At 48.3% G+C, this 26,286-nt stretch overlaps 1 protein-coding gene across 1 annotated transcript in view; it reads left to right on the top strand.

Moving 5' to 3' along the window:
• The window catches only part of SHANK2 (SH3 and multiple ankyrin repeat domains 2), a 724,216-nt gene that overhangs the window by 143,490 nt on the left and 554,440 nt on the right, over positions 1-26,286 (top strand). Inside the window, exon 2 of the mRNA XM_075326528.1 lies at positions 20,205-20,433. Within this exon, the coding sequence (XP_075182643.1) occupies positions 20,218-20,433 (216 nt within the window). The 5' untranslated portion in view covers positions 20,205-20,217. The remainder of the gene's footprint in view (positions 1-20,204; positions 20,434-26,286) is intronic.

Here is a 26,286-nt window from a genome sequence, read left to right as displayed (position 1 = left end):
GGGAGCCGGATGTGAACCCAGCATAGACAGACATGAGGGAGCCGGATGTGAACCCAGCATAGACAGACATGAGGGAGCCGGATGTGAACCCAGCATAGACAGACATGAGGGAACCGGATGTGAACCCAGCGTAGACCGACATGAGGGAGCCGGATGTGAACCCAGCATAGACCGACATGAGGGAGCCGGATGTGAACCCAGCATAGACAGACATGAGGGAGCCGGATGTGAACCCAGCATAGACAGACATGAGGGAACCGGATGTGAACCCAGCGTAGACCGACATGAGGGAGCCGGATGTGAACCCAGCGTAGACCGACATGAGGGAGCCGGATGTGAACCCAGCGTAGACCGACATGAGGGAGCCGGATGTGAACCCAGCGTAGACCGACATGAGGGAGCCGGATGTGAACCCAGCATAGGCCGACATGAGGGAGCCGGATTTGAACCCAGCGTAGACCGACATGAGGGAGCCGGGGATATGAACCCAGCGTAGACCGACATGAGGGAGCCGGATGTGAACCCAGCGTAGACCGACATGAGGGAGCCGGATGTGAACCCAGCATAGACAGACATGAGGGAACCGGATGTGAACCCAGCGTAGACCGACATGAGAGAGCCGGATGTGAACCCAGCATAGACAGACATGAGGGAGCCGGATGTGAACCCAGCGTACACAGACATGAGGGAGCCGGATGTGAATCCAGCATAGACCGACATGAGGGAGCCGGGGATATGAACCCAGCGTAGATCGACATGAGGGAGACGGATGTGAACCCAGCGTAGACCGACATGAGGGAGCCGGATGTGAACCCAGCGTAGACCGACATGAGGGAGCCGGATGTGAACCCAGCGTAGACCGACATGAGGGAGCCGGATGTGAACCCAGCGTAGACCGACATGAGGGAGCCGGATGTGAACCCAGCGTAGACAGACATGAGGGAACCGGATGTGAACCCAGCGTAGACCGACATGAGAGAGCCGGATGTGAACCCAGCATAGACAGACATGAGGGAGCCGGATGTGAACCCAGCGTACACAGACATGAGGGAGCCGGATGTGAATCCAGCATAGACCGACATGAGGGAGCCGGATGTGAACCCAGCGTAGATCGACATGAGGGAGCCGGATGTGAACCCAGCGTAGACCGACATGAGGGAGCCGGATGTGAACCCAGCGTAGATCGACATGAGGGAGCCGGATGTGAACCCAGCATAGACAGACATGAAGGAGCCGGATGTGAACCCAGCGTAGGCCGACATGAGGGAGCCGGATGTGAACCCAGCATAGACCGACATGAGGGAGCCGGATGTGAACCCAGCGTAGACCGACAAGAGGGTGCCGGATGTGAACCCAGCGTAGACCGACAATAGGGAGCCGGATGTGAACCCAGCGTAGACCGACATGAAGGAGCCGGATGTGAACCCAGCGTAGACCGACATGAGGGAGCTGGATGAGAACCCAGCATAGACCGACATGAGGGAGCCGGATGTGAACCCAGCGTAGACCGACAAGAGGGAGCCGGATGTGAACCCAGCGTAGACAGACATGAGGGAGCTGGATGAGAACTCAACATAGACTGATGTAAGGGAGCCGGATGTGAACCCAGGGTAGACCGACATGAGGGAGCCGGATGTGAACCCAGCGTAGACCGACATGAGGGAGCTGGATGAGAACCCAGCATAGACCGACATGAGGGAGCCGGATGTGAACCCAGCGTAGACCGACAAGAGGGAGCCGGATGTGAACCCAGCGTAGACAGACATGAGGGAGCTGGATGAGAACTCAACATAGACTGATGTAAGGGAGCCGGATGTGAACCCAGGGTAGACCGACATGAGGGAGCCGGATGTGAACCCAGCGTAGACCGACATGAGGGAGCCGGATGTGAACCCAGCGTAGACCGACAAGAGGGAGCCGGATGTGAACCCAGCGTAGACCGACATGAAGGAGCCGGATGTGAATCCAGCGTAGGCCGACATGAGGGAGCCGGATGTGAACCCAGCATAGACCGACATGAGGGAGCCGGATGTGAACCCAGCGTAGACCGACATGAGGGAGCCAGATGTGAACCCAGCATAGACCGACATGAAGGAGCCGGATGTGAACCCAGCGTAGACCGACATGAGGGAGCCGGATGTGAACCCAGCGTAGACCGACATGAGGGAGCTGGATGAGAACCCAGCATAGACCGATGTAAGGGAGCCGGATGTGAACCCAGGGTAGACCGACATGAGGGAGCCGGATGTGAACCCAGCGTAGACCGACATGAGGGAGCCGGATGTGAACCCAGCGTAGACCGACAAGAGGGAGCCGGATGTGAACCCAGCGTAGACAGACATGAGGGAGCCGGATGAGAACTCAGCATAGACCGATGTAAGGGAGCCGGATGTGAACCCAGCGTAGACCGACATGAGGGAGCTGGATGAGAACTCAGCATAGACTGATGTAAGGGAGCCGGATGTGAACCCAGGGTAGACCGACATGAGGGAGCCGGATGAGAAAGTGCTCACCTGATCAGATTGTGCAAATCCAGGCACAACTGTGGTGCAAGCTCGGTATAGCCCGCAGCACTCATCACACATCCCAAACAAGAGACTGGAGGAATGGGAAAAAAAGACATGTTCCAGGTTCCTGGGACATCGCTCCTTTTTTTTCCAATTATCTGTAACAACATATGAAAGTTATTGTGCCCAAGAATATTGATCTGGAATCTTTTGGGTTTCTCATGTATACACTACAGAGTATTGGGACACCTCCACATTCGACCTCCACGAGCTTTTCTGACCTCCCATTGCACATCCATAGACATTAATATGGAGTCGTCCTCTGCAGATACAATGGGTCCCACTCTTCTGGGAAGGATTTCTACCAAATTTTGGTGGCGTTTGTGGGAATTTTTGTCTCCTCATTCAGAAGAGCTTTTGAGACTAATGTTAGGGGGAGGTTGGGTCTCACAATCTCCATTATAGGATGGGGTCATGGCTCTGTACGGCTGTCATGTTCTCCCCCTCTATGTCTTTATGGACCTTGTGCACTGAGCACAGTCAGGGGGAACAGAAAAGACTGTTGCCCAAACTGTTCCCCCAAAGCTGAAACTACAATTATTAACAATGTCTTATGCTGAAGATTAAGATTTCCCATTACTGAAACTAAGGTGCCTGGGCCGCCCCCTGATAACAGCCCAGGGCATTATCTTCTTCCACTGTCTGTACAGTGGGCACAATGCAGGCAGGATGTAAAACTCAGACTCCTCCATCAGGCGCAGATAGAGAAATGCGATCCATCACTGCTCAGAATATATTTCCTTCAGAGTCCAGTGGTGGTGGCTTTACACCGGTCCATCTGATGCTCGGTACTGTGCTTGGTGATGTACGGCTTGGCATTGTGCTTGGTGATGTACGGCTCAGCATTGTGCTTGGTGATGTATGGTTCAGCATTGTGCTTGGTAATGTATGGCTCAGCATTATGCTTGGTGATGTACGGCTCGGCATTGTGCTTGGTGATGTACGGCTCAACATTGTGCTTGGTGATGTACGCTCGGCATTGTGCTTGGTGATGTACGGCTCGGCATTGTGCTTGGTGATGTACGGCTCTGCATTGTGCTTGGTGATGTACGGCTCGGCATTGTGCTTGGTGATGTACGGCTCGGCATTGTGCTTGGTGATGTACGGCTCAGCATTGTGCTTGGTGATGAACGGCTCAACATTGTGCTTGGTGATGTACGGCTCGGCATTGTTCTTGGCGATGTACGGCTCGGCATTGTGCTTGATGATGTGCGGCTCGGCATTGTGCTTGGTGATGTGCGGCTCGGCATTGTGCTTGGTGATGTACGGCTCGGCATTGTGCTTGGTGATGTATGGCTCGGCATTGTGCTTGGTGATGTACGGCTCGGCATTGTGCTTGGTAATGTATAGCTCAGCATTGTGCTTGGTGATGTACAGTTCGGCATTGTGCTTGGTGATGTATGGCTCAGCATTGTGCTTGGTGATGTGCGGCTCAGCATTGTGCTTGGTGATGTATAGCTCGGCATTGTGTTTGATGATGTATGGCTCAGCATTGTGCTTGGTGATGTGCGGCTCAGCATTGTGCTTGGTGATGTATAGCTCGGCATTGTGCTTGGTGATGTACGGCTCGGCATTGTGCTTGGTGATGTACGGCTCGGCATTGTGCTTGGTGATGTACGGCTCAGCATTGTGCTTGGTGATGTGCAGCTCGGCATTGTGCTTGGTGATCTACGGCTCGGCATTGTGCTTGGTGATGTATGGCTCGACATTGTGCTTGGTGATGTACGGCTCGGCATTGTGCTTGGTGATGTACGGCTCGGCATTGTGCTGGGTGATGTACGGCTCGGCATTGTGCTTGGTGATGTACGGCTCAGCATTGTGCTTGGTGATGTACGGCTCGGCATTGTGCTTGGTTATGTATGGCTCGGCATTGTGCTTGGTGATGTACGGCTCGGCATTGTGCTTGGTGATGTACGGCTCAGCATTTTATAGTTTCATAGTTTAAGGTTGAAGGGAGACTCTAAGTCCATCTAGTTCAACCCGTAGGATTGGCTCGGCATTGTGCTTGGTGATGTACGGCTCAGCATTGTGCTTGGTGATGTACGGCTCGGCATTGTGCTGGGTGATGTACGGCTCGGCATTCTGCTTGGTGATGTATGGCTCGGCATTGTGCTTGGTGATGTACGGCTCAGCATTGTGCTTGGTGATGTACGGCTCGGCATTGTGCTTGGTGATGTACGGCTCGGCATTGTGCTTGGTGATGTATGGCTTGACATTGTGCTTGGTGATGTACGGCTCGGCATTGTGCTTGGTGATGTACGGCTCGGCATTGTGCTGGGTGATGTATGGCTCGGCATTGTGCTTGGTGATGTATGGCTCGGCATTGTGCTGGGTGATGTACGGCTCGGCATTGTGCTGGGTGATGTACGGCTCGGCATTGTGCTGGGTGATGTATGGCTCGGCATTGTGCTTGGTGATGTATGGCTCGGCATTGTGCTGGGTGATGTACGGCTCGGCATTGTGCTGGGTGATGTATGGCTCGGCATTGTGCTTGGTGATGTATAGCTCGGCATTGTGCTGGGTGATGTACGGCTCGGCATTGTGCTGGGTGATGTACGGCTCGGCATTGTGCTTGGTGATGTACGACTCGGCATTGTGCTTGGTGATGTATGGCTCGGCATTGTGCTTGGTGATGTACGGTTCGGCATTGTGCTGGGTGATGTATGGCTCGGCATTGTGCTTGGTGATGTACGGTTCGGCATTGTGCTGGGTGATGTATGGCTCGGCATTGTGCTTGGTGATGTACGGCTCGGCATTGTGCTGGGTGATGTACGGCTCGGCATTGTGCTTGGTGATGTACGGCTCAGCATTGTGCTTGGTGATGTACGGCTGAAGCTGTTCGGCCTTGAAGCTTCCGGCAGTCGCAGTGTTTGTGCTGATGTTACAGAGGAGGTCTGGACTCTGCAGTTATGGGGTCAGCAGAATAGTGAAGACTTCTCTACCGTTTGCTCCTCAGCTCTCGTCCCCCAATCTGTAACATTATGGGATCTCCACTTCAGTTCCTTCCACTCCTCAAGTAATATCACTCACAGGTGATGGGGGAAATTCAGGAGAAAGAAATGTCATGAACGTACTTGTTACCTGGTGACTTCTATTACAGGATGCGCTGGTATCACTGAGCTCTTGAATAAATGCAGATGGCAGCATGGCGGGGGACCGGATGTTATACACCTGTGCCGATGGTAGTGAATGAGACATCGGAATTCAATGATGGGGACCAATACTTTTCTCCATATAGTGTATATAACGTAGCCTCCACATGAAAGCTTGGAGTGATTAGCGACTGATTGTGCGGACCATAGAGAGCAGAGATAGGCACATGAATTGTTGTCTTTTCAAGTATGGAAGAAGTCACCAAATGTTCTGACAAAGACCAATCAGCGTCTCCGGCATTAAATGGGTTTTCACTTACTCAGCAATCAGGTACAATTCATGTATCCATCCTCACATCCTCAGCTTTATCATATACAGAAAGGATCTATGCACTTACTCACAAAAGGAAAAAAATAGGGATTCACTCCTCACCGTCCGCCATTCCCCTAGAGCAGGTTGTCATAATCTGTCACCTGAGATCATGAATGATGCGGTGATTGCCATTTTATAGATCTCATTCTATAGAATACCGTCTTACAGACAGCCCAGGAATCCTCCTGGATGATTACATATTGAGTTTATATTAAAAGCAGCACTTCAGTAGTAAATGTCATCCTTCCTTCTGAGTTACATGTTGTCTCAACAAGGTAAAATTGCGAAGTGTTTATAAAAATAAGCAACTTTGCAATTTGTTTGTTATTAAAAATCCTCTTTATTCTCAAGAATAGCGAGATTTTACTCTTCGTTACCTAGGTTACCTGCCTCTCCTGCAATCTTTAAGTGGTGGCCAGTGTCCCAGTAAAGAGTGCAGCGCTTACAAGCTGGATCCAGGCAGCTTCAATCCCCATGTGCTCCTATAGTAGTGCAGAAGCAAAGCTATTTCTGCTAAAGGATTGGAGCCAACAGCGTACCCATGCTACTGTGACGCCCAGGCCTATCAGGTTGTCACAGGTGTAACGTTGCGCCCTGCAACGTGGGGGTTTCACTCGCTTGCAGCGGTGTGAGGTAGCTTCAGCAACACACGTACACAGTCTCTCATAGAAATTCCGGCAGTTTATTTAAAAACACTCAGCATAAACTGCCCTCAAACATAAACAATAAGTCCATAATGGAAGTTTTAGCAACTTCCCCACTCTCTGGCTCCTGCCAGCGTACAACTCTAGCCAAGGTTCCTTCCAGCACCCAGGGCCCTCTGCAGACCCCTGTCTGTCTCTCCTCCTGGAGAGATTCGGCCCTACAGCCCTGGCCTGGCCGCACTCACCTCAGACTCAGTATCAGAGCCTTGTGTTCAGCCTCCACACAGGCTGATACACCCAGAGCTCCTGGCCCTGCTCTCACTTGTTTCCAGTCCACACACACTGGACGTCTGGAGCTAGTCTCTCTAGACTGCCCTAGACACACTCCACCCAGGTTCAGAGACAGGATTGCTTTAACCCCTGGAGCCACACCCACAGGTGGCAGGGACTGTGTAATCAGCATCACACACCCTTCCATGGCTCTGCATGTAATGCAATCCTGTGGAACCACAGGTCCCAGCCAACTTCACATTGCAGAGCACCCATGCTTCTGCAAAACATACCGGCCCTTTGTAATACAGCCGGTTGATACGTCACATACCCTTCCCCTCTGTTCAAACCCGTAGGGGAGAACACTTGCCAACGACCTGGGGCCGCGAGACAGGGTATCCCCGCAGCCATGCCCCACCAGTCGAGAGGGCCGTCCAAGGTGCCCAAGAGCACTAGTCCCTGAGACATCGCCCGACACTGTCACCAAACCCTGTCGTGTCAACCTAGGGTTAAAGGACGTCCCCTTTCCGGACCGTTCTCCCCCTGACCCCCTCCCAGGGTCACCGGAGTAGAGAGACACATCCTCAGTCAAACCTACAGTCTTGTCTGAACCTAGGCTTACTCGTGTACCCCCAGGGCGACTGTCGGGAACTCTAAGCTCATAGCGGCTACTATCTACAGTACATCGTAGGTTACTTCTCTGTCGGCGATTCCTTTTATCGTGTGTCTTAACTACTGGACCGACACGCCATCTTCCACTTCTGTCCCCTGAAAAACGGGGAGAAGACGGCTGCTGTCCCCCACACAGTTGGCGAAGCTACTCCTCAATTTTCAGGTTTTCTTGCCTCAACCGCTCCATGTCATGTACATGGTGTACCCGATATCCAAGAGGGCTTCGAATGTTTCCAAGACTCTCTACAGTCCCGACACAGACGAACGGAACCATACCAGCTTCCCTGGGTATCCTGCTCTCATTAGCAGCAGGGATTCTTAACCGCACTAATCCCGACTTATTCACCATGTCTTGCATGACTCGTCCGGATCTTCCAATGACTCTCCCCACCAGAGCCCAGGGTACTTGGACGATATCTTCCGCCAAACTCTGCGCTTTCCTTTTATACTCAAGCTGTCTAGTGGCTTCTTCATTTTGCAGTTGGACCTTCCACTTCATACGAACACATCTGAAGTGCATGTCCTTTAGAATAGCCACCCGCTGCCCAGTAATTTCACTGGTGGACAATATCACTAACTGTTCAGCCTCTGGGATACAGTAGACCTCACACGCTTCCACAGCTCTCTTAAATTCGTCATGCATGCCCTCGGTGGCACACGCGTCTCTTAAGTCCACAGGTATATCCACCATGCACTTGACTACAGAAGTCTCATTCATCCCTGCCGCTTCCACATGCTTGTCCAGTTTAGCTTCCAGAGTCAGCTCTTTGGGCCTCCCCTGCTTCAACAAGTTTGGTCAGGATCGACACTCGCTGCTCCATCTGTTCCAAGGCTACCTGGGACCTGGACTGGTACTCTGCCAAGCGACTTCGGAGCTCAGCCACTTCTTTCTCCAGCTCCCTTACTCGACTCTCAGTAGCCTGCCTAAGCAGTATCTCTTGTTGCAGATGGTCTTTGCTCATCCTCTTGAATGAGTCTTCACTTGAGGACCTCTCTGGTCTACGACACACTATTTCCGAGGCTTCTTCCACCTCTACACCTCCGGCCTTTCCATGGGGTGCAACTTTGTCATAGTCACCCCTCTCTTGAGTCTCAGCTGCCTCACCTTCAACCGCCTCACAGATAGGTGGCTCGTCAGCTTGCTCAGAAGCGGGAGAGAATTCAGCCTTCAACTCTGGGGTCGGCTCCTTCTCCACGGCTTCATCGCACGGACCATTGTTGTCCTGATTTATCGGTTTCTCTGGCAGCACGTCACCGCTTGCCAGTGTACCCGCCTCAGCTTCAGAACCTTTGGGTTTTTTACTCTTCTTACCCACGACCTTCTCTATATCCTCCATCTTGGTGTTGCCAAGCAGGTCAGGCAGGCTCTCAGTCCGGGATGAGAACTCTGGTCCAGACTTCACCTCCTCAGAGGCTCTCTTCACTTCAGCGCCAGCTGTTTCTTGGGTTTTCACTGCATTACCTTCAACTTCCTCTGGGGTCTCTGCCGTGTCACCCTCAGCCTGGGTGTCACACTCTTCAACATGGCACTCCGTTCCTTTTAGAGACTTGGGGCTGAATTCGCTGTCATCCACCCCAGCACCAGGTAGTTCACCAGTCTGCTCACCATGACTGTTGAGGATTATTCCTCCCCCCTCACTCTCCAGGATTCCATTTCCTATACCGCTCTCGCTTGACAGACTATCAGCTTCACCCGGGGAAATCATAGGGACCACCACCATTACGTCCTTGGTTGGCTCATTTTCTGCGTTTTCACCCTGCTGATTTCTGTCGTTACAATGTGTCAGTTCCGTCTCTGATTCCTCTTTCTTCTGTAGGATATCACCATCTGACTCTACCGTAGCAGTTGTTACTGGCACCATGTCGTCATTACCCAGGCATGTCACTTTCTCTGCATCCTCAGACGGCATACACTGTGCCCCCTCTCGGCGCTTATTACGTCTTCGGCGTCGAGAGGATGTTTTACCCTTCTCGCTCATCTGCACCTCACTGCACTAGTTTGTCCCCTTTCTAGAGTCAGTGTCTTTACTGGAGTCATCATCACTCCCCCTGGTGTCCTGGAGTAACATGTCCCCGCTTAACCAGGTGTCAGTCTCCTCCCCTGAAACTACTTGGGTTTTAGTGGTCAGACTGTCACTTCCCTTTGGAGACGTCACGTCACTAACTTGGGTCCGTCCATCATTTTCTTTGGTCACCCCTAACTTAGGACAGTCAATTGGAGGAGGTGCTATCTCCTCCTTACCACACATAACTGCAGAAAAAGGACCCCTTTTAACCTCATACGGTAAACCGGCTGTCCTAGGCGGCGGCCGACTCATTCCGGTGTAATCGGTCCCGGCCTCTGTCTTCCATAAGTCCTTAAACAACTCAAAGTCCTGTCCTATGATAACGGGATAGATAAAATCCCGAACCACAACCACATCTGGGCGCCCCATACGGTCGGGCGTCTGAATCATCACTCTGGCCAGAGGATATTCTTTAGTGGTCCCATGCACACAGCTTCCTTCTATTGTCCTACCATCCATAAAATGGAGATTGGGCATGGGTCTCACTAAGGTTTCCAGCTCCCCGGGTCTAACAGACCAGACACACGTAGCCCATTCAAGTCCACGGAGCACTTCTGTGGCCTCACATCGGATGGATAGCCTATACCGCAGGTAGGACATAGGTAAGGCGAACCCCATTGCCCCTTGCTATAGTCCACCTGTTCGGCTTGTGAATGCTCCACCCCCTGGTGGGTCACCACCGCTTTTTGGGATACCGCCCCCTTTTGGGCCACCGCCCCTTTTTGGGACTCCGCCCCCTTTTGGGCCACCACCCCCTTTTGGGCAACCACCCCTTTTTGGACCACCGCCCCCTTTTGGGCAACCGCCCCTTTTTGGGCCACCGCCCCCTTTTGGGCAACCACCCCTTTTCGGGCCACCGCCCCCTTTTGGGGTTTCCATGCAATGTCCTTAGCCCCCAGTTCACACCGTTCACCCTTATCTCCCTGGGCACCTAGTGTCCATACTGGGCCCCGAAGTGAATGCTCAAACTAGTCCATGGCTGCGACATCGCCACACACTGACAGCTCCTGCTGTCCCCGGACCAGGAACTGGTACAGCTCCTCCACAACGTCCGCAGGGACCATTCCCTCTTTTTGGCTTTCAGCCCCCACTGCTGTCACTGGACCTCCTGGCACATGCTGTTGGTGCTGCTGGCTCTGCAGCAGCTGGTTCAGGAGCTCCTCCATGCTGTAATGAAAAAGAGGCACAGGAGGGGCGCTCCAATGGGTAATACCCGGTGGTCAAAGACAGGGGGAGGGGGGGTTAGAGAACCACCAACCTTTCCGGGTTGTACCGCCCGTACAACCAGGACCACCAGCCTGTGGTGTATCACTGCTCACCAAGCAGGGCCTCGCAATTCCGGCTGGCCTCCAGTCACTGGTCTCTCGCCACTGCAGCACAGAACCCTGCAGACCCGCTTATTCACCGCCAGCTGCTTGAGTTCACAGACAAAATCTTCGTGGACCCGCCAATCCACCGCCAGCTGCTTGAGTGCGCCGACACGATTTTCGTGGACCCGCCGATCCACAGCAATACATCCTAGGCCGTTGCCCCTAGCAACCAGACCGCATGCCCGCATTCGAGACACCATATGTAACGTTGCGCCCTGCAACGTGGGGGTTCCACTCGCTTGCAGCGGTGTGAGGTAGCTTCAGCAACACACGTACACAGTCTCTTCATAGAAATTCCGGCAGTTTATTTAAAAACACTCAGCATAAACTGCCCTCAAACATAAACAATAAGTTCATAGTGGAAGTTTTAGCAACTTCCCCTCTCTCTGGCTCCTGCCAGCGTACAACTCTAGCCAAGGTTCCTTCCAGCACCCAGGGCCCTCTGCAGACCCCTGTCTGTCTCTCCTCCTGGAGAGATTCGGCCCTATAGCCCTGGCCTGGCTGCACTCACCTCAGACTCCATTTCAGAGCCTTGTGTTCAGCCTCCACACAGGCTGATACGCCCAGAGCTCCCGGCTCTGCTCTCACTTGTTTCCAGTCCACACACTGGAAGTCTGAAGCTAGTCTTTATCTAGACTGCCCTAGACACACTCCACCTAGGTTCAGAGATAGGATTGCTTTAACCCCTGGAGCCACACCCACAGGTGGCAGGGAGTGTGTAATCAGCATCACACACCCTTCCATGGCTCTGCATGTAATGCAATCCTGTGGAACCACAGGTCCCAGCCAATTTCACATTGCAGAGCACCCATGCTTCTGCAAAACATACCGGCCCTTTGTAATACAGCCGGTTGATACGTCACACAGGGTATTGTGCAATCTGCCCTCCCGTGCAATATCCACCTCCTCCTTGGTTACGGGTCCCCAACGTATGGTGTTGCCAATACCAGCCAATCAAAATCCTAGGAACACTCTGCACCACACCCACCAGACACACCAGTGGGACGGCCTGAGTGGAATAGGGTTGCTCACTTGGGGGGTTGGTAAGGGGAGGTCAGGAGTAGGTGAGTGAAGAGTAGGAAGTGAAGGAGAGAGGAGGTCAGGAGGCGGGCTCCTTGGAAGTAACTAGGTGGCAGATGGTGGTCTGGGCCTGGTAGGAGCTGGACCCCTGGTCGCAGGGGATCGTGACAAGGGGCACGGAACTGTCGAGGAGGACATCCGGCGGCCTTGTACCATAACCGGGCTGGGACCAGGGCACGACTGGGTTCAGGGAGTAGCTTCAGGCAACCTGACCATTTACCCGACAAGAACGGAGCCTTCAAGATCCGCTCTCCACCAGCTCAAAAATTGCGGTACTAGCGCAACGAGGGGGATAGGACTTTCCACAAAAACGGTCCAGAAAATCCCAAGCGTGATCCCTGAGAGCAAGCTCCCACACTTAGCCACACTGGGGAGTGGGACCCAACTAGTTTTACACTATAGGGGCCAACTAGCAAGAGAACTCAGTGCCAAGCAAAAGGTCACAGATCATCAGGCAACACCAGTGAGAACGGGACCCAAACTAGCTCCTCTTGGCGGCAGCGGTGTCCAGAACTTTTGTTGACCAAGTTGTCGGTGTCAGCTTTGTGGACGTAGTGAGTACGCGATTAACCCTTTCACCCCAACGGCACTTCCCTACTCCATCACCGAGTCCCGGGGCATCCCCCCTACCCATGGAGGGTCGCAACATCTGGCTGCCCCCGTCATCAGCCTGTGTACTCCCCAATGGCAGCGGTGGTACTTCACCTTACCACACACCACTGGTGGCGTCACGAACTTTAACTATACAACACCCCTGTAAATATTCCCCCTTTATTTGAATGGCCGCATGACCCCCGGGTCCGGTGCGCCCCTCGAGCCACCGCGGATCCGGATCTGAGCAGCCCGGCTGCTGACGTTGGGGGGGCACACTACCGCTTGCCCGAACTTTCACTCTTTGGAGATCAATCTTGATGAAAAACCTTCAGGCCATGTTTCCATACAGCGTAAACACTGCGTTTTTAGTTTGGTTTTTTTTTCCGTCGTGCTTTTTTTGCATTTAACAATTCAAGCATAGGGGATACAATCTAATGAAATTCATGTGCACTGGGCATTTTTAAAACACTGTTGAACTGTGTGCATTGTATTTCTTGTTGCTGCAACTCTGTAAAAAAAAAAAAAAAAAAAAATACGGCTATGTTGATGGGTAAATGAAACAGTTTTTTGTATTGGAAGAAAGCATGGACAAAACAATAGTGTAACAACATAAAATCGACTAATAAATCAAAAAATTGCAGAAGACAAAGGTCAAACAGAGGGCAAAATGCCCAATAAAGTATAAGACCCTGCGTCAGCGCTAATCAATAGACAGCATATAAGGAATTGCGCAACCGAAATAAAGTAAATAGCGATTTATTTATTAAGTGATTCAATAAACAAAAATTAAAATGATGGGCATGACATCAGCAGGGAAGTGAAGACAAAGGACAATTGTTCCACAACAGGTCAGTATAATTGCAAAATCTACTATCAGAATATTATATGAAGCACACATGCACAAATTACACACAGTATAATAAAAAAATGGAATCCCTCTGCACGTCGAAACGTCCCTCGTTTCGACGTGCAGTCTTTTTCCAGGGAGAAAGTAAGTTGTTACTTTCTCCCTGGAAAAAGACTGCACGTCGAAACGCGCGTAGGAGCCTTCCAGACAGGACACTTGTCCCCCCAGGTAATTTATGCATTCACTTTGATTATCCTACTATTTCCATGATCATGCACTTGTGATCCCTCTTTCAGCTTTTTCATTTAGGCATTTTGTGCTCGTACCTATACTCCTTTGTGCACTATATGCTGGATCACTTACACTGGTCTTCACTATCTTATTATTATTTTTTATTTGCCTTCTATTTACTGTATTAAAGGGGGTTTCTGCTCGCACTCCCTGCCTTTTGGATTTTTACTTTTACATGTGGCCTTTTTGACCCCTAGTTTATCTTGCTGAATACATTGAGGGATTCCATTTTTTATTATACTGTGTGTACTTTGTGCATGTGTGCTTCATATAATATTCTGATAGTAGATTTTGCAATTATACTGACCTGTTGTGGAACAATTGTCCTTTGTCTTCACTTCCCTGCTGATGTCATGCCCATCATTTTAATTTTTGTTTATTGAATCACTTAATAAATAAATCGCTATTTACTTTATAAAATCGACTAAGTAATAAGAGGTTAATGGTGCCACTTTGTAGTGCATATCACTAGTGCATTTGTATATTATTTATTGCATTTTTATTGGGATGTGCTGGAGCAGAAAACTGAATTTGACAGCTCAATTGGTTTTTTTTCTTTACGGTGCTTGCTCTAGGGGGTTAAACAATTTATCATCTTCACAGATCAGATTTGTTGTCCGCGACAATACTGCATATGCTTTTTTTTCCCCATTCTTTATTTTTATTTGTGGTGTGTTCATATATATATATGTATATATATATATATATATATATATAGTGGTAATAATATCAGTGTGATGCTTGGGGTTTGAGACTCAATCTGATGATCTTGTGCTGCGTAGTCAGTTTCCTTTCCTCCTGGGTCACAGCCTGGTCATTTCTTGTCCAAATACTGATGGTCTCTTACCTTTTGTCTCCTTTTTGTTTGTGGTTATTGGAGTCCTCACTCATTTTCTCTGTCCTATCACATTCTGGGTGGGGCTATTTATATTCTCCTGATACTAGCCTTCTCTGCTGGCTATATTCCTATGTGTATTCTGCTAAGGCGCTCCAGCCCCGCTGCTAGGGATTTTGCCTGTTAGACAAAAAACAGTTTGGTATTTGCTTTGTGCTCTATAATTTTTCTTAAGGCTACTTTACACACTGCGATATCAGTACCGATATCGCTAGCGTGCGTTCCCGCCCCCATCGGTTGTGCGACACGGGTAAATCGCTGCCCGTGTCGCACAGCATCGGCCGGACCCGTCACACATACTTACCTTCCCTGCGACGTCGCTGTGACCAGCGAACCGCCTCCTTTCTAAGGGGGCGGTCCGTGCGGCGTCAGAGCGACATCACTGAGCGGCCGCACAATAGAAGCGGAGGGGCAGAGATGAGCGGGACGTAACATCCCGCCCACCTCCTTCCTTCCGCATTGGGGCCGGCGGCAGGTAAGGAGCGGTTCCTCGTTCCTGCGGCGTCACACGGAGCGATGTGTGCTGCCGCAGGAGCGACAAACTACTTCGTACCTGCAGCGCCAACGATATTCGAGAATGGACCCCCATGTCACCGATGAGCGATTTTGCACGTTTTTGCGACGATGCAAAATCGCTCATAGGGGTCACACGCAACGGCATCGCTAATGCGGCCGGATGTGCGTCACAAATTCCGTGACCCCAACGACTTTGCATTAGCGATGTCGTAGCGTGTAAAGCCTGCTTTAGGCTAGGTTCACATTTTCGTCATTTTCTATCAGTCACAATCCGCGGCTCTGGTAAACAACGGAATCCGTTTGGCTGATGCCGTTGTTTCCCATAGACTTGTATGAGTGACGGATTGCGACTGATGACCTTGCGTTGCATCCGCTCCGCCGCGGTCAGTCATTTTTGGCTTGACCGCCGGGCGGAAACAACGCAGAATGTAACGTTTTTTTGGGCCGTCATAATTAACGCACCGCTCAGGAATCCGTCGCAATCCGTGTTTGTCTATGGTGCTGGATTCTGTCGTAATCAGTATTATGATGGAATCCAGCACTGGATTCCGTCATGCTCAACTGAGCATGCCCAGCATGTTTGGCACACCCACTGGGCTATCCCAAACACTAACAGATCATGACGGAGCCGTCAAAAAACGGACGCACAGCGGATTTAACGGTCTCGACGGATTCGTTTTTTCACAGGATTCTTTGAATGAAATTCTGTGAAAAACACATCCGTTGTGTCAGTTGACATCTAAAAAACAACGGATCCGTTGCTGACAGACCTGATGGATTGAAAACAACGGAAATGTGAACCTAGCCTTACCTACACCTTTCCATTGTTAACTGTTAGGTCTGTAGCAGTGTACCCTAGCTTGCATTAGCATTCCACCTTTTCCACTTGTGCACTTCTTTTATGTCTCCTCACCTGAGTTCCCTGCCTATCTCTGCACACTTCTCCTAACATGGTTTATAGTTGTAAAAACCTCCCCTCTGGTTCCTCAGTAGGTATGAGGAACAACTCGATGGCCTTTTAGGCAGACAGGTCCAGGTTGTGGGCTTTTAGTGCTGCAGCTATGGATATTCCAGCCGGTGCAGGAGCCACTAGGGGCTTGGAATACTAGTCTGTACAGACACCAGTAGGGTGCAGCTGCGGCTGTATTGAGATACGCATTTCCCCTCTGGTTCCTCAGTAGCTATGAGGAACAACTCGATGGCCTTTTAGGCAGACAGGTCCAGGTTGTGAGTTTTTAGTGCTGCAGCTATGGATAGGAGCCACTAGAGGTTGTGCAGCGAGGGATACTAGTCTGTACAGGGACCAGTAGGGAGCAGCTGCGGCTGCATTGAGATACGCATTTCCCCTTTTACCCGTGATGAAATACTTATGTGCATAACAATCAGCCTCCATTATTTTCATTTCCACACTTTTATCTTTCTGCTCACGTTTTAATGTTAATCTTTCCAAAAATGTTAATCCTAACATATGCCGTATATCAAGCAGAATATTGCGGAGTCGTCCTGCTGCGGCTGGGAATTAAAAATAACTTTGATTTTACACAATTATTTCGAGCTACTTTGCCTCCAAATTTTTTTTTTTTTACATTATTTTTTTTTTTTTTACTTGCATTTAATTTAGAAAATGGTATTATACATTACATTTGATGGAATACACTTGTTCTCCACATTACAGAAATGAAAAAAAAAATTCCTTGCTTATTAGCTACAACCGTCTGACCGAGGCCCCTGGGGGCCCACCTTACTTATATGCAGACCCTCAAACCTCAGATTTGTAAAGATTGTGTTTATAATGGGGTTACTTATTTTAGATAAATGCTGACTGACATCCGAGCTGTCGCCTCTTTAATTCACAGTTTCTGATTGATAGCAGTGATGTGCGCGGAGTTAAGTTAAACAGGTATTCAAGACTACCTTTGATTCCCGATCCTTTGGGAGCTTAGACACACTGCAGATTTAGGAAGACTTTAAAGGAAGGTAGAACTGCAGAAAAGGGCATCTTGCAGCTTCCACTTCAAAGGTTCAGTCCTTTTTTACTAACACGTGATGTTCTGAAAGGTAAAATTAGCACAAAGTACATTTCGCATCTAGACAGTTCCCTGAGCGCACATCTATAATCATTCATTCTTACTGGAGGCGAAAACTCAAGTTGGGGGGCACCAGCGCGAAGCTGCAGCTGAACCGAACTGGTAGTTCTGAAAAAGTAGTATTTAGAAGAAAAAAGGGGCAATTCTGAGGATTTGATAAATGACTCATTGGAATTTAGATGTTATGGACTTAAAGATTTTTACAATTGGTATTAGTTACCTTTAGATGATAGAATTGTACTAAGTTTCAGTCTGTAACCTTCATTTTCTCTTGAAGGAGTATCTCTCCCAGTAATATAGGCTGGATGTGAGGTCTGTGTGTCTCTTCCAGTAATATAGGGTGGATGTGAGCTTTGTATGTCTCTCCCAGTAATATAGGCTGGATGTGAGCTCTGTTTGTCTCTCCTGATAATATAGGCTGGATGTGAGGTCTGTGTGTCTCTCCCAGTAATATAGGCTGGATGTGAGCTCTGTGTGTCTCTCCCAGTAATATAGGCTGGATGTGAGGTCTGTGTGTCTCTCCAGTAATATAGGCTAGATGTGAGGTCTGTGTGTCTCTTCCAGTAATATAGGGTGGATGTGAGCTTTGTATGTCTCTCCCAGTAATATAGGCTGGATGTGAGCTCTGTTTGTCTCTCCTGATAATATAGGCTGGATGTGAGGTCTGTGTGTCTCTCCCAGTAATATAGGCTGGATGTGAGCTCTGTGTGTCTCTCCCAGTAATATAGGCTGGATGTGAGGTCTGTGTGTCTCTCCAGTAATATAGGCTAGATGTGAGGTCTGTGTGTCTCTCCCAGTAATATAGGCTGGATGTGAGGTCTGTGTGTCCTCCCAGTAATATAGGCTGGATGTGAGCTCTGTGTGTCTCTCCCAATAATATAGGCTAGATGTGAGCTCTGTGTGTCTCTCCCAGTAATATAGGCTGGATGTGAGCTCTGTGTGTCTCTCCCAGTAATATAGGCTGGATGTGAGGTCTGTGTGTCTCTCCCAGTAATATAGGCTGGATGTGAGGTCTGTGTGTTTCTCCCAGTAATATAGGCTGGATGTGAGGTCTGTGTGTTTCTCCCAGTAATATAGGCTGGATGTGAGGTCTGTGTGTCTCTCCCAGTAATATAGGCTGGATGTGAGGTCTGTGTGTCTCTCCCAATAATATAGGCTAGATGTGAGCTCTGTGTGTCTCTCCCAGTAATATAGGCTGGATGTGAGCTCTGTGTGTCTCTCCCAGTAATATAGGCTGGATGTGAGGTCTGTATGTCTCTCCCAGTAATATAGGCTGGATGTGAGGTTCGTGTGTTTCTCCCAGTAATATAGGCTGGATGTGAGGTCTGTGTGTTTCTCCCAGTAATATAGGCTGGATGTGAGGTCTGTGTGTCTCTCCCAGTAATATAGGCTGGATGTGAGGTCTGTGTGTCTCTCCCAATAATATAGGCTAGATGTGAGCTCTGTGTGTCTCTCCCAGTAATATAGGCTGGATGTGAGCTCTGTGTGTCTCTCCCAGTAATATAGGCTGGATGTGAGGTCTGTGCATCTCTCCCAGTAATATAGGCTGGATGTGAGCACTGTGTGTCTCTCCCAGTAATATAGGCTGGATGTGAGGTCTGTGTGTTTCTCCCAGTAATATAGGCTGGATGTGAGGTCTGTGTGTCTCTCCCAGTAATATAGGCTGGATGTGAGGTCTGTGCGTCTCTCCCAGTAATATAGGCTGGATGTGAGGTCTGTGAGTCTCTCCCAGTAATATAGGCTGGATGTGAGGTCTTTGTGTGTGTCTCCCAGTAATATAGGCTGGATGTGAGGTCTGTGTGTCTCTCCCAGTAATATAGGCTGGATGTGAGGTCTGTGCGTCTCTCCCAGTAATATAGGCTGGATGTGAGGTCTGTGTGTCTCTCCCAGTAATATAGGCTGGATGTGAGGTCTTTGTGTGTGTCTCCCAGTAATATAGGCTGGATGTGAGGTCTTTGTGTGTGTCTCCCAGTAATACAGGCTGGATGTGAGGTCTGTGTGTCTCTCCCAGTAATATAGGCTGGATGTGAGCTCTGTGCGTCTCTCCCAGTAATATAGGCTGGATGTGGGGTCTGTGTGTCTCTCCCAGTAATATAGGCTGGATGTGAGCTGTGTGTCTCTCCCAGTAATATAGGCTGGATGTGGGGTCTGTGTGTCTCTCCCAGTAATATAGGCTGGTTGTGAGCTCTGTGTGTATCCAGTTTGCTGCTGTTTTCACTAGCTTTCCTGTATCGGCACAGCTTTAGTGCTACACTTATCTGTTATCCAGGTAGTTTTCTGTGGGTCCAAGTCCTACTTTCCGAAATATTTTGCATGATGTTTCCCACTGGCCATCGATAATGGATGGCGCTCTTCTACTGGTTGTAATGGATGTTGCTCTTTTCATGGAACAGATATAACTAAGAAATCTGTGGGCAGCTTCAGTTTTCATTCTCTCCATCTGGTTTTACTCTTATCTCACCAGAAAATCTATTACCTCCCCATAGGATAGATGAGAATCGGAGGCCCTTTGTGACCCGAGCTGTGAGAGGTCCCAAATTCATTCTATAGACCTACCATGTATGCATGGCTCCAAAATATAACCTAACACTGAAATGTTGCAAAACTGCATTATTTTTTTGTTCTACAAAATCTCTGCAAAATTGTAACATGTGAACACAGCCTAAACACAATCAATCATACAATAATGACACGTACGCCGCCGTTATAATGTGAAGATTTCACAACTGTCCTCCGTATCTTGCCTCCAGTTTTGAAGACCACTGTGAGTGAAGTTAACCACATGCAGTTTTGATACTTTAAAATTAATGTAAAACATTTATATTTTATCTTCTTTCCAGCGCTTCACGGTGAATGACGCTGAATATGCCACGCAGTCCCACTTCCAGTGAAGATGAGATGGCGCAGAGCTTTTCAGACTATTCAATGGAGTCCGAATCAGACAGCTCCAAAGAGGAGACCATCTACGACACCATCAGGGCCACAGCCGAGCGACCGACCAGCCGGCTGGAGGATATTCAGACCAACACCATGGTCATCAGGATTGTAATACCCGATCTTCAGCAAACTGTGAGTCCAACTTTGGGAAGATCATGATTTATTGTGAAACGTTTGGGATTTAGCTGTATATTTTCAGGCGTGCCTTTATATTCTACAGTAGCTGCTTTTAGGCAATTTTCAAGGTCCTTTTGAATACAATCAGATATCTTATTCATCACACAAACTACATTGATGTCAATTTGTAGATAGTAGGAGACGCTGGCTTGTTAATAACCTGTAGATTATTATGCATTTGGCTGTATATGTGGCAATAGACCACAATAGGAATGATATGTCTGAATATACCGAGGCTTTGTACGCACAGAGATTTTAGTGGGTTTTTGGGTTGTTTTTTTTTAGCAGATTTGTTCTAAAATCCTGCACAAAACTCGCTTAAGAAATACTTTGAAAATGTGAAATTTATTTCACACCAATCACCAGGATATTCCTATATAACCTAAAACCAGTGCTATACTGGCACTATCAGGCTGATTCTCTACATACAGTGCTATACTGGCACTATCAGGCTGATTCTATACATACAGCACTATACTGGCACTATCAGGCTGAGTCTATACATACAGGGCTATACTGGCACTATCAGGCTGATTCTATACATACAGTGCTATACTGGCGCTATCAGGCTGAGTCTATACATACAGTGCTATACTGGCGCTATCAGGCTGATTCTATACATACAGTGCCATACTGGCACTATCAGGCTGAGTCTATACATACAGTGCTATACTGGCACTATCAGGCTGATTCTATACATACCTTTAGTTGTCAGCTAGGATGTATAGATTTTGAAACACAAGCAAGTAAAGCTTGTAAAATGTGCAGCTATTTTAGTGTTAGCAGCTGCCAATCAAATGATAGCTGGGGTGAGTTTTCATAGCGATTCCCTCCTCCCTGCATGTCCGTACTCCCACTGTTATTTATGTTAATTCTATTATAGAATCGTTTTGCAAAGTGACTAGAAGGACCTGTGCTGATGTCATACCCATGTGATTAGAAGGGACGGGGACTCAGCCAACAAAAAAATAATGTTGCTTCCTGGTATCAGTTATGTTGGATGAGTCCCCGCCCCTTGTGGTCACATGGTTATGACATCAGCACAGGTCCTTCTAGTCACTTAGGAATCACTATGAATACCCACCCCAGCGATCAGCTGCTGCCACTCAAAAAGCTGCTCATTTTACAAACTTTACTTTCTTATGTTTCAAAACCTATACATCCAAGCTGACAACTAAAGGTATGTATAGAATTAGCATGATAGTGCCAGTATAGCACTGTATGTATAGAATCAGCCTGATAGCACCAGTATAGCACTGTATGTATAGAATCAGCCTGATAGCGCCAGTATAGCACTGTATGTATAGAATCAGCCTGATAGTGCCAGTATAGCACTGTATGTATAGAATCAGCCTGATAGCGCCAATATAGCACTGTATGTATAGAATCAGCCTGATAGCGCCAGTATAGCACTGTATGTATAGACTCAGCCTGATAGTGCCAGTATAGCACTGTATGTTTAGAATCAGCCTGATAGTGCCAGTATAGCACTGTATGTATAGAATTAGCCTGATAGCGCCAGTATAGCACTGTATGTATAGAATCAGCCTGATAGTGCCAGTATAGCACTGTATGTATAGAATCAGCCTGATAGCGCCAATATAGCACTGTATGTATAGAATCAGCCTGATAGCGCCAGTATAGCACTGTATGTATAGAATCAGCCTGATAGTGCCAGTATAGCACTGTATGTATAGAATCAGCCTGATAGTGCCAGTATAGCACTGTATGTATAGACTCAGCCTGATAGTGCCAGTATAGCACTGTATGTATAGAATCAGCCTGATAGTGCCAGTATAGCACTGTATGTATAGAATCAGCCTGATAGTGCCAGTATAGCACTGTATGTATAGAATCAGCCTGATAGCGCCAATATAGCACTGTATGTATAGAATCAGCCTGATAGTGCCAGTATAGCACTGTATGTATAGAATCAGCCTGATAGTGCCAGTATAGCATTGTATGTATAGACTCAGCCTGATAGTGCCAGTATAGCACTGTATGTATAGAATTAGCATGATAGTGCCAGTATAGCACTGGCTTTAGGTTATATAGGAAATTCTTGGTGATTAGTGGGTTTTAATCTTTGCTGTTTATGTGAGATTTGTGTGCATTATTTTCTACTTCAGGTTTTGAAATCGCCAGCTGGGGAAAAAAAATGTTTATATCACATTTTTAACATAGATCCTGATGGTACCCACTCCAAACCAGGCACTGTTCAATCAAAATGCTGCTGCAAAAAAAATCATCAGGTAAACAAAGATATCCTAAAAATTGAACCATTTCTGAAGCAGTTTCCGTTTGAATAATTAATTGGAATTGTCCTCTAAAAAATTCCATGTGAACATTGCCTTGGAGTATGGTCACATGGAATTTTTTTTACATGGTTTGTGAAATTAATTTGTTCCAAAATCCTCATAAAGATAACTCAATTTGTGCAAACCCAAAGTATTTTTTGCTGCCTTTCGATTGAACAAAGCCTAGTTTGGAGCAGATTCCATCTGAAGCCGCTACAATGAAGTTACATACATGTTTTTTTTTTCCCACCAGGCATGTTTGCAAAATCACTTCAGGAAAAATAAAAAGCTCAAACCCTCGTATGAATAATAGCAAGAGCTCTACAAGCATTTTTGAAGCTTTATTTTTCAACAAGGATTTTGGAGCAGATCCATTACAAACACTCAAAAAACTCCTTAGGAACTTAACCTTAGACTGCTTTCATTTTTTTTAATTATTGAAAAGCCTACTTATAAGGGTTTTAAAGTTTGTGTCATTTTTTTCCGCAAGGATGTCCTAACTGTATAATGTATTTTTTTCCATATGCTTTTTTTATATTAAAAACCCCAGAAAAAAATTGCATGTGTTAGAAAAAACAAAATGTAATATATACAGCTGTGTGTGTGTGTGTGTGTGTGTGTGTGTGTGTGTGTGTGTGTGTGTGTGCGCTTGTGTGTATGTCCACTAAAGGAATCCGCACCATAGCATTTACATTCACAAAATTTTGCAGAGCCGCCTCATGTGACTCATGGAACGTCATAGACTATGTTTTTAGAGGAAAATTTCACCCTGCGCTTTATAGTTATTCACCAAACAACCTGCTTACAGTAAAGTTAATGGTCCTGGGAGCTTCAGGTCATTAATAGGAGTTGTGATTGGTTGCTATCTTATGTGTGAGGTAATATCATTTTGGTGGAGAGACGGATAGAGAGACAGACAGAGAGGGGAAGAGAGAGACAGAGAAGGAAACAGAGAGGTAAAGAGAAACAGAAAGAGATAGGCGGATAGAGATAGACGGATAGAGGTAGACGGATAGAGGTAGACGGATAGAGGTAGACGGATAGAGGTAGACGGATAGAGGTAGACGGATAGAGGTAGAAGGATAGAGGTAGAAGGATAGAGGTAGAAGGATAGAGGTAGAAGGATAGAGGTAGACGGATAGAGATAGGCGGATAGAGGTAGGCGGATAGAGGTAGGCGGATAGAGGTAGGCGGATAGAGGTAGACGGATAGAGGTAGAAGGATAGAGGTAGACGGATAGAGGTAGACGGATAGAGGTAGGCGGATAGAGGTAGGCGGATAGAGGTAGGCGGATAGAGGTAGGCGGATAGAGGTAGGCGGATAGAGGTAGGCGGATAGAGGTAGGCGGATAGAGGTAGGCGGATAGAGGTAGGCGCATAAAGATAGACGGATAGAGATAGACGGATAGAGATAGACGGATAGAGATAGACGGATAGAGATAGACGGATAGAGATAGACGGATAGAGATAGACGGATAGAGATAGACGGATAGAGATAGACGGATAGAGATAGACGGATAGAGATAGACGGATAGAGGTAGGTGGATAGAGATAGACGGATAGAGGTAGACGGATAGAGGTAGACGGATAGAGGTAGGCGGATAGAGGTACGCGGATAGAGGTACGCGGATAGAGGTAGGCGGATAGAGGTAGGCGGATAGAGGTAGGCGGATAGAGGTAGGCGGGTAGAGGTAGGCGGATAGAGATAGGCGGATAGAGATAGGCGGATAAAGATAGACGGATAGAGATAGGCGGATAGAGGTAGGTGGATAGAGATAGACGGATAGAGGTAGGCGGATAGAGGTAGGTGGATAGAGATAGGCGGATAGAGGTAGGTGGATAGAGATAGACGGATAGAGGTAGACGGATAGAGGTAGACGGATAGAGGTACGCGGATAGAGGTACGCGGATAGAGGTAGGCGGATAGAGGTAGGCGGATAGAGGTAGGCGGATAGAGGTAGGCGGGTAGAGGTAGGCGGATAGAGATAGGCGGATAGAGATAGGCGGATAAAGATAGACGGATAGAGATAGGCGGATAGAGGTAGGTGGATAGAGATAGACGGATAGAGGTAGGCGGATAGAGGTAGGTGGATAGAGATAGGCGGATAGAGGTAGGTGGATAGAGATAGACGGATAGAGATAGGCGGATAGAGATAGGCGGATAGAGGTAGGCGTATAGAGGTAGGCGGATAGAGGTAGGCGGATAGAGGTAGGCGGATAGAGGTAGGTGGATAGAGATAAGCGGATAGAGGTAGGTGGATAGAGATAGACGGATAGAGGTAGGCGGATAGAGGTAGGCGGATAGAGGTAGACGGATAGAGGTAGACGGATAGAGGTAGACGGATAGAGGTAGACGGATAGAGGTAGGCGGATAGAGGTAGGCGGATAGAGGTAGGCGGATAGAGGTAGGCGGATAGAGGTAGGCGGATAGAGGTAGGCGGATAGAGGTAGGTGGATAGAGATAAGCGGATAGAGGTAGGTGGATAGAGATAGACGGATAGAGATAGGCGGATAGAGGTAGACGGATAGAGGTAGACGGATAGAGGTAGACGGATAGAGGTAGACGGATAGAGGTAGGCGGATAGAGGTAGGCGGATAGAGGTAGGCGGATAGAGGTAGGCGGATAGAGGTAGGCGGATAGAGGTAGGCGGATAGAGGTAGACGGATAGAGGTAGACGGATAGAGGTAGACGGATAGAGGTAGACGGATAGAGGTAGGCGGATAGAGGTAGGTGGATAGAGGTAGGCGGATAGAGGTAGGCTGAGAGAGAAAGGCGGGGAGAGAGAGAGACAGAGAGACGGACAGAGCGAGAGTGATAGAGAGTCACACAGAGAGAGAGGGATAGAGAGTCACACAGAGAGAAACAGTGATGAATAATATCTGGATCTTTTTTGCGCTGCCCCTCAGCTATAAGGATGATGAGTCCACGATCACGAGAGTTATTATCAGCTGTGGTTTATTCCTATGCATGTCAAAGCCTACACCGGCTTCTTCATCAGGAAAAGGCCACAAAGTCACTTTGTGTAGGCTTTGAAACACATTGGAATAAACCATAGCTGATAATAACTCTCGTGATCGTGGACTCATCATCCTTATAGCTGAGGGGCAGCGCAAAAAAGATCCAGATATCATTCTTCACTCTCATCCTCCTTGCCTTTGGATCTGCAGCAGCCTTTCATTTTATGGTCATTACTATTCCCACCAGGTGAGCACACCTGTTATTTCTTCTATCCTCCATACCACCGGATAAGACCCTATGTATTTTTTTTTCCCCAGCACATTCTCTTGACACAGAGAAAGACAGACAGAGACAAACAAAGAGAGAGAGAGACAGAGAGAGAGGGAAGCAGACAGGGAGACAGACAGACAGACAGAGACAGACAGAGACAGACAGACAGAGACAGACAGAGAGAGAGAGACGGAGGCAGACAGAGAGAGACAGACAGAGAAATGGAGGCAGAGAGACAGACAGAGAGACAGAGAGAGACAGACAGACAGAGACAGACAGACAG

Source organism: Anomaloglossus baeobatrachus, chromosome 10 (genome assembly GCF_048569485.1).
Source record: "Anomaloglossus baeobatrachus isolate aAnoBae1 chromosome 10, aAnoBae1.hap1, whole genome shotgun sequence".
Classification (NCBI taxonomy): domain Eukaryota; kingdom Metazoa; phylum Chordata; class Amphibia; order Anura; family Aromobatidae; genus Anomaloglossus; species Anomaloglossus baeobatrachus.
The sequence above is the reverse complement of the archived record's forward strand: the minus strand, read 5'-3'. Positions and strand labels throughout refer to the sequence as shown.